We start from the raw sequence: 11,950 nt of genomic DNA, 5'->3' as shown, positions 1-11,950 counted from the left end.
CAAGACAGTCCTTTCAGGTGAGGCACCACTTCACCTGCGAGTCAACTGGGGTGATATATAGTATCCGGTGCTCCCGATGCGGCCATTTATACATTGGGAAGACGCGCCGCAACCGGCGCTCAGTCATCCAGCAGTGGCCACACACTTCAATTCCACAGACCACTCCCACTCCGACATGTCTGTCCATGGCCTCCTCTACCGTCAAGATGAGGCCACACGCAGGTCGATGGAGCAATACCTTATCTCCCGCCCAGGTAGCCTCCTACCTGCCGGCATGAACATTCAACTCACAGACCTCCGTTGATACCCCTGCCCCCCCTCTTACCCCCATCCCTATCTATTATTTTAGTCTTGTTCTCCTTCTTTCTTTTTCCGCCGTCACTATAATCTCCCCCCGGCCCTACCTTTCTTTCTCTTTTATTTCCCATAATTCTCCACCTTCCCCCCAGCCCATTTCCCTCCAGCCTATCACTTCCCAGTTCACTACGTGATCCCTCCCCCTACTTCTTATCCCCCCTCGACCATCCCATGATAATTCACTCCTGATGAAAAGTTTCGGCCCGAAACATCGTCACTACCTCCTCCCATAGATGCTGTCTGGCCTGCTGAGTTCTGCCAGCATTTTGTGTTTTTACTTGGAGCACTGTGTCCAGTTCTGGTCGCCTCACTATAGGAAGGATGTGGAAGCATTGGAAAGGGTACAGAGGAGATTTACCAGTTTGATGCCTGGTTTAGAGAGAATGCATTATGATCAGAGATTAAGGGAGCTTGGGCTTTACTCTTGGGAGAGGAGGAGGATGAGAGGAGACATGATAGAGGTGTACAAGATATTAAGAGGAATAGATAGAGTGGACACCCAGCACCTCTTCCTCAGGGCACCAGTGCTCAATACAAGAGGATATGGCTTTAAGGTAAGGGGAGGGAGATTCAAGGGGGATATTAGAGGAAGTTTTTTTTCACTCAGAGAGTGGTTGATGCGTGGAATGCTCTGCCTGGGTCAGTGGTGGAGGCAGATACACCAGTGAAGTTTAAGAGACTACTAGACTTGTATATGGAGGAGTTATATGGGAGGCAGGGTTTAAGAGTCGCACAACATTGTGGGCCGAAGGGCCTGAACTCTGCTGTACTGTTCTTTGTTCTATGTTCCAAATAATCTCTTCCCCAGATCCCTCTAAACCTCTTATTCCCAAATATATTCCCTTTGAACTATGACACTTCTGCTCCCGGACTGTGGCCGATACGGGCATCAGTGAGGCCTTTGATCAGGTTCCACATGGTCAGCTGCTGTGGGAAGTTACCCCGCATGATACCCAGGGAGAGATAGCGAACTGGATGCACGGTTACCTTGATGGCAGGAAGCTTTTTGGATAGGTAAATAGAGCTTGGAAAATTAGAGGGCTATGGGTAACAATGGGTAATTTCTAAGTTAAGTACATGTTCGGCACAGATTTGTGGTTAAAGACCTGTATTGTGCTGTAGCTTCTCTATGTTTTCCTTTTTCTTTCTTTCTTTTTCAATCATTTTATTAAGTTTCAAATAGGTAAACATAACAATAATGACAGTGATTCAAAGAGATCGGGATTACATTAATAACGGTCAACATGTACAAACACAGTTTCCAAATAACAGATGTAGTTTAGCCTCCCAATCTCTTAGTAACCAGCCGTGAAAAAGATATTTTATAAAGAGTGAAAAAAGAACCTCAAACTATGAAAAAACTAAACTAAAAAACAAACAAACAAAGATTGGGCTGCCATATCCCATCGGCTAAAATTATATTTTTTTAACTCCGTTCCTCTATACCCGAACAAAAAAATACTAAAAAAGGATCCAGAAAGTGTCAGTTTACATCATTAAAAAAAATATTGAATAAATTTCCGCCAAGTTTCTTCAAATTTAAACGAAGGATCCTTCTTACCGCTCCTATTTTTTTTAGTTTAACCATGCAATTGTTTGGGAAAACCAATGAAATGTTGTAGGAGGATTGGAATATTTCTATTTAAGTAAAATGGATCTACTAGCTATTAATGTAACAAATGCAATTGAACGGCAAGCTGATGAGGATAAATGAGTGGATTCTATCACTGGTTGTCCAAAAATTGCAGTAATAGGATGAGGTTGTAAAGCAACACGCAGAACTATTGAAATAATATCAAAAATATCTTCCCAATATTTTCCTATGAGAGGACAATTCCAGAAAATATGTGCCAGGGAGCTACTTAAGAATTACATCTATCACAGACAAGATTTATATGGAAGTTAAAACGAGCAAACTTATCCTTGGATATATGAGCCGAATGAACTACATTAAATTGTATCAAACAGTCTGGCACATCTTGAAGTATTAACTATTTGAATTGTCTCCCATTTCTTTGTAGATAAAGATATTTGAAATTCTCTTTCCCACTCAGTCTGTTTTGTCGGAAGTACCCAAGGGTATTTTCATAATTAAATCATGAATAAATGCTATTAAGCTCTTCTGATATGGATTTAAACTTACTTTTTATTTCTTCTGTAATTTCAATTTGTTGCGATATCCGAAAGCTTACTAAAGTGGCGTTCAGAAAGTTTCTAATCAGTAAATATCTGAAAAATGCTATCTAGGCAAATTATATTCATTAGTCAACTGTTCAAAAGACATAAAACATTCATCCATGAATAAACCACGAAAACATGTTATTCCCTTTGCTTTGCGTAAAAGAAAAAAGCTTGATCAATTCTAGATGGTTGAAAGAAAAAAAAAGATATAATAGAACTTGACAGGATAAATTTATTCAATCCAAAAATAAATACTAAATTGAAACCATACTCGTACTGTGTGTTTAATTATTGGATTTATCATTGGGTTATTCAATTTAGTAAGTGCAAATGGAAGCGGATGCCCTAAAATAGAAGCCAGTGAAAATCCATGGGCAGACACCCGCTCGAGGTTCATCAATTGTGAACATTGAGTTTCATCCAGCTCTTTTGTCCGAAACGTTAATTATCGAATATTAATTGCACAGTAATAAAGTCCAAGATTCGGCAAATCCAATCCACCTTCCTTTTTTGATTTCTGTAAATACTATTTCTATTCTGCCATATACATGAAGAAATTTTAGAATTAGTAATATAAAAAAAAAGATTTAGGAATGAAAAATGATACCGCCTGAAACAGATACAGATATTTAGGTAAAATAATCATCTTAATAGCATTAATTCGACCAATCAAAGATAACGACAATGGGGATCATTTAGTAAACAGTTGTTTAACATGATTAATTAAGGGTTTAAAAAAACTTTAAATAGGTCCTTATGCTTCTTAGCAATTTTACCACGACAATAAATAAAATAATCAGTAAACTACCCAAATGATGATTGTCTATAAATTGAAACTTACATATTTAATGGCAAAGGACACTCTTATTAAGATTCAATTTATAACCAGAAATACTACTAAACTGAGCAAGTACCATTATTACTGCAGGAATGGATTCCTTTGGGTTAGAGATATATATCAACAGGTCATCTGCATACAGTGAAACATTATGCGTACCATTCCCAGGAATAATTCCAAATATATTGTGTGAATTACGAAGAACGATTTCCAAGGGCACCAGGGCAATATCAAATAGTAAAGGGCTTAAAGGTCAACCCGGTCTAGTACCTCGAAAAAGCCTAATAAAAGAGAGATCTCTGATTATTGGAAAATACAGCGGCCAAAGGTGTATGATACATCAGTTGAATCTAAGATATAAATTGTGGGCTAAAATTAAATTATTGAAGTATATAAAAAATATTCCCATTCAAGTCTGTCAAAAGACTTCTTGGCGTCAGGCGAAATAACACATTCTGGAGTATTAGATGAAGTTGCGTATACAATGTTCATTAACCTCCTAACATTAAAATGCGAATTACGATTTTTAACAAATCCTGTCTGATCCTCGGAGACAATTTCCGGCCATATCTTCTCTAATCTAATTGCTAATATTTTGGTATTGATTTTAGAATCCACATTCAAAAAAGATATACCTCTGTATGATACACATTAAGTGGGATCTTTGTCTTTTTTACCAATTAGAGAAAAAGATGCTTCCTAAAAGGTTTGTGGTAATATAACTACAAATAAAGCATCTTCAAAAATTCTACATAACCAGGGAGAAAGTAAATCAGAAAAAGATTTTTAAAATTCAGATATATACCCAACCGGGTAAGGTGTTTTACCAGAGTTCATCGAAAAAATTGCTTTCTTTATTTCCTCTTTAGTAATGGGCACATCTACTGCTAAACGTTCATCAGTTTAATTAATTAATTAAGAATAATTAATCTCATCATGGTCAACCGTCAAAATACCTCACGTATGCGAACTTTATTAATCAGACGTTTCGCCGAAGCAGCTTTCAATATTTGACCAATAAATTACTGGATTTATTATCATGTATATAAAATTGACTCTTAGCTTTAAGTAATTGGTTTTCAATCTGGGATGGTATTAACAAACTGTGTTGCATCTGAAGTTCAACTCTCTCTTCATAAATCTCCAGATTGGAAACAATGGAATATTTATCAATGTCCTTATTCTTATCAAACAATGTACATATTTCACTATTAATTCGTTTTTACAATTCTGCAGAAAATGAAATAATTTTCCCACGGATATATAATATAAAGGTATCCCACAATAGCCCACCGGAAATTTCTTCCGTTGAGTTAGTTGAAAAGAAAAATTCGATCTGTTCTTTAATGAAATTAACAACATTTAAATCCTGTAGCAAAATAGAGTTGAATCGCCATTGTCTATTTCTAAAAGTTACATCAATTTAATTGATAATTTCAAAGGGACATGATCAGAAATGGCGATTGCATCATCCGCACACGCAGTTATAGACGAAACTAATCGCGAATCAATAAAGAAGGTATCGATTCTAATTATGATATTTATGAAAAAATGAAATACATTAGGATGCAAAACCCTCCAAATTTCTAAAATTCTCGAGTCAGCTAAAATGAATTAATAAAAGTAGCAGATTTGTTTGGAAGTACCTGATTGGGAGCAGACCTATCCATCACAGTATTCAGACAACATTTAAAATCTCCGCCCACTACTAACATATATTCATTTAAATGTAGAAGAGGTACAAATATATCCTTAAATGATTCAAGATAGTCAGTACTCGGTGCATAAATGTTAACCAAATCTACCTTTTGTTTATAAAGTAAACCAGTAATTAATAGAAATCTACCATATGTTCTGAGATTATGTTATAATGAACAAATGAGATCGAGGTGTCTATGAAAATTGAAACGCCTTTCAGTTCGGTCGGTGAGTTAGAATGAAACAGTTGATCTTTCTAAAAACCTTAAAAAAAAACACTGATTATCTTCCTTGACCTTGTTACGTTCCCCGTAACTGGGTGTCTTACCAGCAAAGATAGAAGTGTCCGTTGGAGTCTGGTACTATTTTCAAAACAGTGTTTATTAGTAAAATATACAAATCAATATCAACAATGCAAATATACAGAGAATACACGTTAGCAATCCTAAACCTAAAAGTGTGGGTATAATAATAATCAATAATAAACAAGCTCTATCGATGTCTAGGAGATAATGAATTGTCATATGTGAATACAAAGTTCAGTTCAGTTCATACAGGCTGAGGTAGTTGTTGGTCGATGTGTTGTAATTGTTGGAGAGAGAGAGAGAGAGAGAGAGAGAGAGAGAGAGAGAGAGAGAGAGAGAGAGAGAGAGAGAGAGAGAGAGAGAGAGAGAGAGCAAACAGTAACAGCTATTGTCTTGCAAACCTTCATTTACTTTCTTGATTCTTCGATGTGTTGTTGTGGCCATTCAGGTATGACCCCTCTGTCCATTAGCTAGACCGTTCTTCCATGGTTGACTCGTCACCCAGGCAAGGGTGGACACACATACAAGCACCCACCGGCCTCGCTATAAATACTGTGAGTTAAAACTGACCGATCCTTCGTTCGGTCTCCGATGCCCCCACACTTTCTCGTGGGTTCCAATCCTTAAACAGTGCTCACTAGTGTATCTCCTGGTGCGTCTCCTGGTGTGTCTGAGGGGTGTCTCCCCAGACCTCACTTTTATCCCTACTCACGGGGTCTCAGGTGTCAATCAGCTTTGAATGGCTTAGTCCATCAAACCAGCCCACTCCGGCTGTCCACTGAGGAATTTCAATGAACAGAATAGTACCAAGTAAACAGCCCTCTCCGGAGCTGTGAGTCTTACTGGAGTCATAATATGGTCTCTCTCCCCCGGTGTTATCTCGCCCTTGTCTGAAGCAAATGTTCCAGTCCCAGTATGTTTTTGTTCCATCTCTTTCTCTCTCATTAGCAGCCTGGCAACAGTAACGGTTTGTAATTCTCCCAGGGGAGGGGGACGTGGGCAACCTTGCACCCTTCTGCCCATCAGAACTGTTCATCCTTCACAAGAACCTCATTGAAGCCGATCAAACGTTGAAGATCCCCGATAGAGTGGGTGTGGAGATAAGGCTTCCTGAGGTGGGGCGGGGACGATACTAAAACTACAGAACACGGCCTCAGAATGGAGGGATGTCCATTTACAACGGAGAGTGGGTAGGAGGAATTTATTTTGCCGGAGAGGAGTGAACCTGTGGAATTCGTTGCCACAGACGCCCGTGGAGAAGCGGTTACTGGGCATATTTTTAGTCGGAGTTTGATTGGGATTCAGCCAACTTGCTCAGCCAAGATCAAATGTTGGAGCAGACCCGATGGGCCAAATGGCTTAAATCTGCCTCTCCCCATGATTTGAAGTTCCTGGGAATCTGACTGTCAGCATCTCAGAACATCTACATTAGACTCAACACATTCAGCCAGATGCGAAGAAGGTGTCATGTCCCCGACTGAACAGCTTCAGGCATCCAGGTGGCGGAGAGTAGTAAGGTGTTTCTTTCCCTTTAAGACTCTGACTGCCATTTATTATCTGCCAATCTTCCTTCATGGAATCTGTGTCCTTAAATGCCTCCGGCTGAGATCTCAGCTCTCAACCGCAGGAGATCAATGTCTTATACTGCTGCTTGTGACTTTATCTTTCGATTTCATCACTGTTGTCCTGTTTATTTCAAGTCTGAGTCGGAGTGTGTTCGAGAATTTAATCGCCACTTGCTTTCATCACCACCTATGGCTCTCCCGTAACAGAAGGGATTACAACGTTAGGAGTTTGAGGTGATGTGGTCTGTCATTTATAAACCACAGAACCATAGAAGATTACTGCACAAAAACAGGCCTTTCGGCCCTTGGCTGTGCCGAACCATTTTTCTGCCTAGTCCCACAGACCTACACTTGGACCATATTCCTCCATACACCTCTCATCCATGTACCTGTCCAGGTTATTTCTTAAATGCTAAAAGTGAGCCGGCAGTTACCACTTCATCTGGCAGCACGTTCCACACTCGCACCACTCTCTGTGCGAAGAAGCCCCCCTAAAGTTCCCTTTAAACTTTTCACCCTTCACCCTTAACCCTTGACCTCTGATTTTTTTGTCCCCTCGCCTCAGTGGAAAAAGCCTGCCTGCATTCACTCTATCTATACCCATCATAATTTTATACACCTCTATCATGTCTCCCCTCATTCTTCTACGTTCCGGTGAGTACAGTCCAAAACTATTCAACTTTTCTCTGTAACTCAGTTTCTCAAGTCCCGGCAACATCCTTGTAAACCTTCTCTGCACTCTTTCAACCTTATTAATATCGGTTTTGTAATGTGGTGACTAAAACTGCACACAATACTCCAAATTCGGCCTCACCAATGCCTTATATAACCTCACCATAACATTCCAAGTCTTATTCTGAATTAGACTGATTTAGAAAGGCCAATGTACCAAAAGCTCTCTTTACTACCGTATCTACCTGTGAAGCTACTTATAGGGAATTATATATCTGTATTCCCCGATCCCTGTTTTCCACTGCAGGCCTCGGTGCCTTACCATTGGCATTATATGTTCTACCTTGTTTTTTCCTTCCAAAGTGCAATACCTCACACAGTAGTCCATCTGCCATTTCTTTGCCCTCTCTAAGTCCTTCTGTAGCCTGCCTACTTCCTCAAAACTACCTGCCACTCCACTTGTCCTCATTTGGTCTGCAAACTGTGGAGCCACGTTCAGGGATCTATGAACACGGAGCGCAAGGCCCCTCTGCTCATCGAAACAGTTTTGTCTTTAATAGTGTGCTATATGTTTGTATTTGACCGTGTTGAACTCCACTGTCATTTTTCCAACCATATCTGCAAGGGATGTCAGCAGAGCGGCAATGGATTTAATTTCTGCGGAAAAAAAATGAGGAAGGTGCTGGACATGTGTATTCCTAAAAATGGAGAAGTACTCGATTCTCAAGAAGTATTCAATTGTGGCCGAAAAGGGAACTCAGGGCTCTTGTAAAAGCTAAAGAAAGGACAGACAATTATTTATCCCGCGATCAAAGAGAAATAAAGGCACAGACATCGGTGTACGGTTAACACTTGAATTCGTGATCACGTTGCCTTACGACTCCGCCAAATTCAGGTTATATCTTAAATTTAGACAGCGAATTTTGGGCGATAGCCAACAGCCAAATATACTCAGTGAGCGATTTCAGGAAGCACTTGTTGGATATTAGCCAGACTACGAATGATTCCGGGAGGTGCACAAAATTAGAACTGCACATCTGCTGTCAGTTCCTCCATTACCAAGACAGTTTCGCAGAAAAGTTAACATGACCTCATTCTTGGTATAAAATGTGGTTAGCTTTTGTTAGCTCGCACAAGCAAGGCAGCGTCTGCATCTTATCCTGTCGCCACAATCTTCAGTTAGTCAAGTTTAGCAACTGCATTTTTATTTTTGCAACAATAAAACAAAGTAACTTATCATAAGAATGTAAGATTCAGTAGAAAAAATTAGACCATTTGGCCCATTGAGTCTGCTCCACCATTTCATGGTGGATGATCCAATTTACTTCTCAGCCTCAATCCCCTCCTTCTGCCAGTATTCCTTCAAGCCCTGAACCGTTGATATAAATATACAAAAGGAAATCTTAGCCTTGGCCTCCACGGCCGCCTGTGGCAAGGAAATCCACAGATTCACTGCTCTCTGGCAAAATAAATTTTTCCTCGTCTCTGTTCTAAATGGTCGCGCCACTCTTCCAAGTCTTTGTCCACTGGTCTTCGACTCCCCAACCATAGAAACTATCCTCTCCACAACCACTCGATCAAGGAATTTAAATAAACAGATTTCAATGGGGTCACCTTTCTTCCTTCTAAATTCCAGTGAGAGCAGACCGAAAGATATCAAGCACTTCTCATATGAGGCCCTTCAATCTTGTAAGCATTTTTGTGAACCTCGTTTGAACCCTCTCCACTTTGAGCAACATTGTTATAAGATATGAGGCCCAAAACTGTTCACAATACTCCACGTGAGGCCTCACCAGTGCTTTATAAAGTCTCAGCATCACACATTTCCTTTTATATCCGAGTCGAAATGCTGACATGCATTTGCCTTCCACACCACAGACTCAACCTGAGAAAGTTACATTTGCGGCACAGCATTGTGGGCTGAGGTTCCGGGAATGTGCTGTAGATTTCTATGTTCAACCTGCAAATTAATCTTTGGGGATTCCCCACAAGGACTTTAAAGTCCCCTTGAATATCTGATTTTTGTGTTTTCTCTCCATTTAGAAAATAGTCAACCATTTTATTTTTTCCCAAAGTGCATGACCATGCATGTTTCAACACAGCAGTACATCTGCCATTACATTGCCCTGTCTAAGTCCTTCTGTAGCCTGTCTACTTCCTCAAAACTACCTGCCCCTCCACTTATCCTCATATCGTCTGCAAACTGTGGAGCCACGTTCATGGAGCTACATACACTGACCGTAAGATCCCTCTGCTCATCGACACTGTCTTGTCTTTAATCGTGTGTTATATCTTTCTATTTGTCCGGGTTGAACTCATCTGACATTTCTCCAACCACATCTGCAAGGGTTGTCAGCAGAGCTGCAATTGCTTTCGTTTCTAGGAAAAGATGAGGAAGGTGCAAGACATGTGTATTCCAAAAATGAAGAAGTTCTCAGAACTCAAGAAGCATTCAATTTTGGCCGAAAAGGGAACTCAAAGGTCTTGTAAAAGCTAAAGAAAGGGCTTACAAGTAAATAAAAATTAGTGGGAATGCAATCATCGGTTCGGCTCGCGGCTTCATCCGGGTGATGGTAGCCCCCGGACCGAGAAACTTACGAAATCTCGTTTGGGTGGATGCTGTACGATGTTTACAAACAGTACACAATATGAGAGTAAACGATTGAGCTTTAAATTTGTATTTTGACTATATGGTTAGCAAAGCAACATAAAAAATAAAGAAAGGGGCACGTTCTCATGAAACAGTCTAATAGTCCAACGTTGGAGCTCACAGTGTCGTCCATTTGTTCCCTTCGTCCTCTCCCGACCGTAGGCGACCCTCGGTTCCACTCTCTTCAGACCGCTCCGTCCAGCGGTCATAGAAACATAGAAACACAGAATGCCTAGATCACAGTACAGACCCTACGGCCGACAATCTGTGTGAACATGTCCTTACCTCCGAACCATCCAGCCCTTTCACAGAATGGACTTCCAAATTACCTGGGTTTGCCAATAGCTCTCTATTTTCCTGAGCTCCATGTACCTGTCCAGGAGACTGTTAAAAATGCCTGTCCTGTAGGGCTCCACCACCGTGTCCGGCAGCGCATTACGCGCACTCACCACAAAAAATAAAAATACCCTGACATCCCCTCTGTACCTACTTCTAAGCAGCTTAAAACTGTGCACTCTCGTGCTATCCATTTCACCCCTGGGGGAAAAAAGGCCTCTGACTATCCAAACGATTATTGCCTCTCATCATCTTATACACCTTATCAGGTCGTCTGTCATTCCCCGTAGCTCCAAGGAAAACTGGCCGAGTTTACTCAACCTATTCTCATAAGGCAGGCTCTCCAATCCAGGCAGCATCTTTGTAAATCTCCTCTGCATCCTTTCTATTGTTTCCACATCCTTCCTGTAGTGAGGCGATTAGAACTGAGCACCATATTCCAAGTGGGGTCTGATCATTTGTAATATTACCTCTCTGCTACTAAACTCAGCTTCACGGTTGATGAAGACCAATATACCGGATGCTTTCTTAAGCACAGAGACAACCTGCGCAGCATCGTTGAGTGTCCTATGGACTCGAACTCTAAGATGTCTCTGAGCCACCAAACTGCCAAGAATCTTTCCATCATATTTGACCTACAAAAAAGGACTACCTCTCACTTATCCTGGTTGAACACCATCTGCCACTTCTCAGCCCAGTTTTGCATCCTAGGACTGTCCCGCTGTAAGCTCGGACAGACCTCATTATTGGGGGTATCTCAACTGTTCACCGGCCTCCATGCAGAATATGACCCATCTAAATCCTCCTGTGAGCAAGCCAGTTCTGCACCCAGAAAGCAAAGTCCCCTTCTGTCCCATGCACCCTTACTTTCTCAATAAACCTTCCATGGGTACGTTATCCAATTCTCCTTGAAATCACTATACACTGGATCTACTGCGCTACCTTCATCAATATGTTCAGTCACATCATAAAAAAAAAAAAATCAATCCGGCTATTATGGCACGAACTACCTTTGCATATCCATGCTGACTATTACTAATTATATCATGCCTCTCCGAATGTTCACAAATCCTGACTCTCAGGATCTTCTCCTTCTACGTAGCAAACAATGAACTAAGACTCATTGATCTATAATTTCCTGGGCTAGCTCTACTCCCTTTCGTGAATAAAGGAACAACATCCGCGACCCTCTAATCCTCCGGAACCTTACCCGTCCACATTGATGATACAAACATTATCGCTACAAGTACAGCAATCTCCTCGCTCGGCTCGCACAGTAGCCTGATCCTCCATTCCCTGTGACTTTTGCACCTTGATGCTTTCTAAATCTCCAGCATTTTGTCTTTAT

The 11,950-nt window shown here is 40.8% G+C and overlaps 1 protein-coding gene across 1 annotated transcript in view; it reads left to right on the top strand.

The window, feature by feature from the left end:
- The first annotated feature begins 8,320 nt into the window (after nt 1-8,320).
- Nucleotides 8,321-11,950, top strand: part of LOC140720051 (uncharacterized) — a 35,486-nt gene continuing 31,856 nt past the window's right edge. The window contains exon 1 of the mRNA XM_073034951.1: nt 8,321-8,384. Within this exon, the coding sequence (XP_072891052.1) occupies nt 8,321-8,384 (64 nt within the window). The remainder of the gene's footprint in view (nt 8,385-11,950) is intronic.

The sequence above is a fragment of the Hemitrygon akajei genome, unplaced genomic scaffold (genome assembly GCF_048418815.1).
Source record: "Hemitrygon akajei unplaced genomic scaffold, sHemAka1.3 Scf000035, whole genome shotgun sequence".
In the NCBI taxonomy this organism is placed as follows: domain Eukaryota; kingdom Metazoa; phylum Chordata; class Chondrichthyes; order Myliobatiformes; family Dasyatidae; genus Hemitrygon; species Hemitrygon akajei.
The sequence above is the reverse complement of the archived record's forward strand: the minus strand, read 5'-3'. Positions and strand labels throughout refer to the sequence as shown.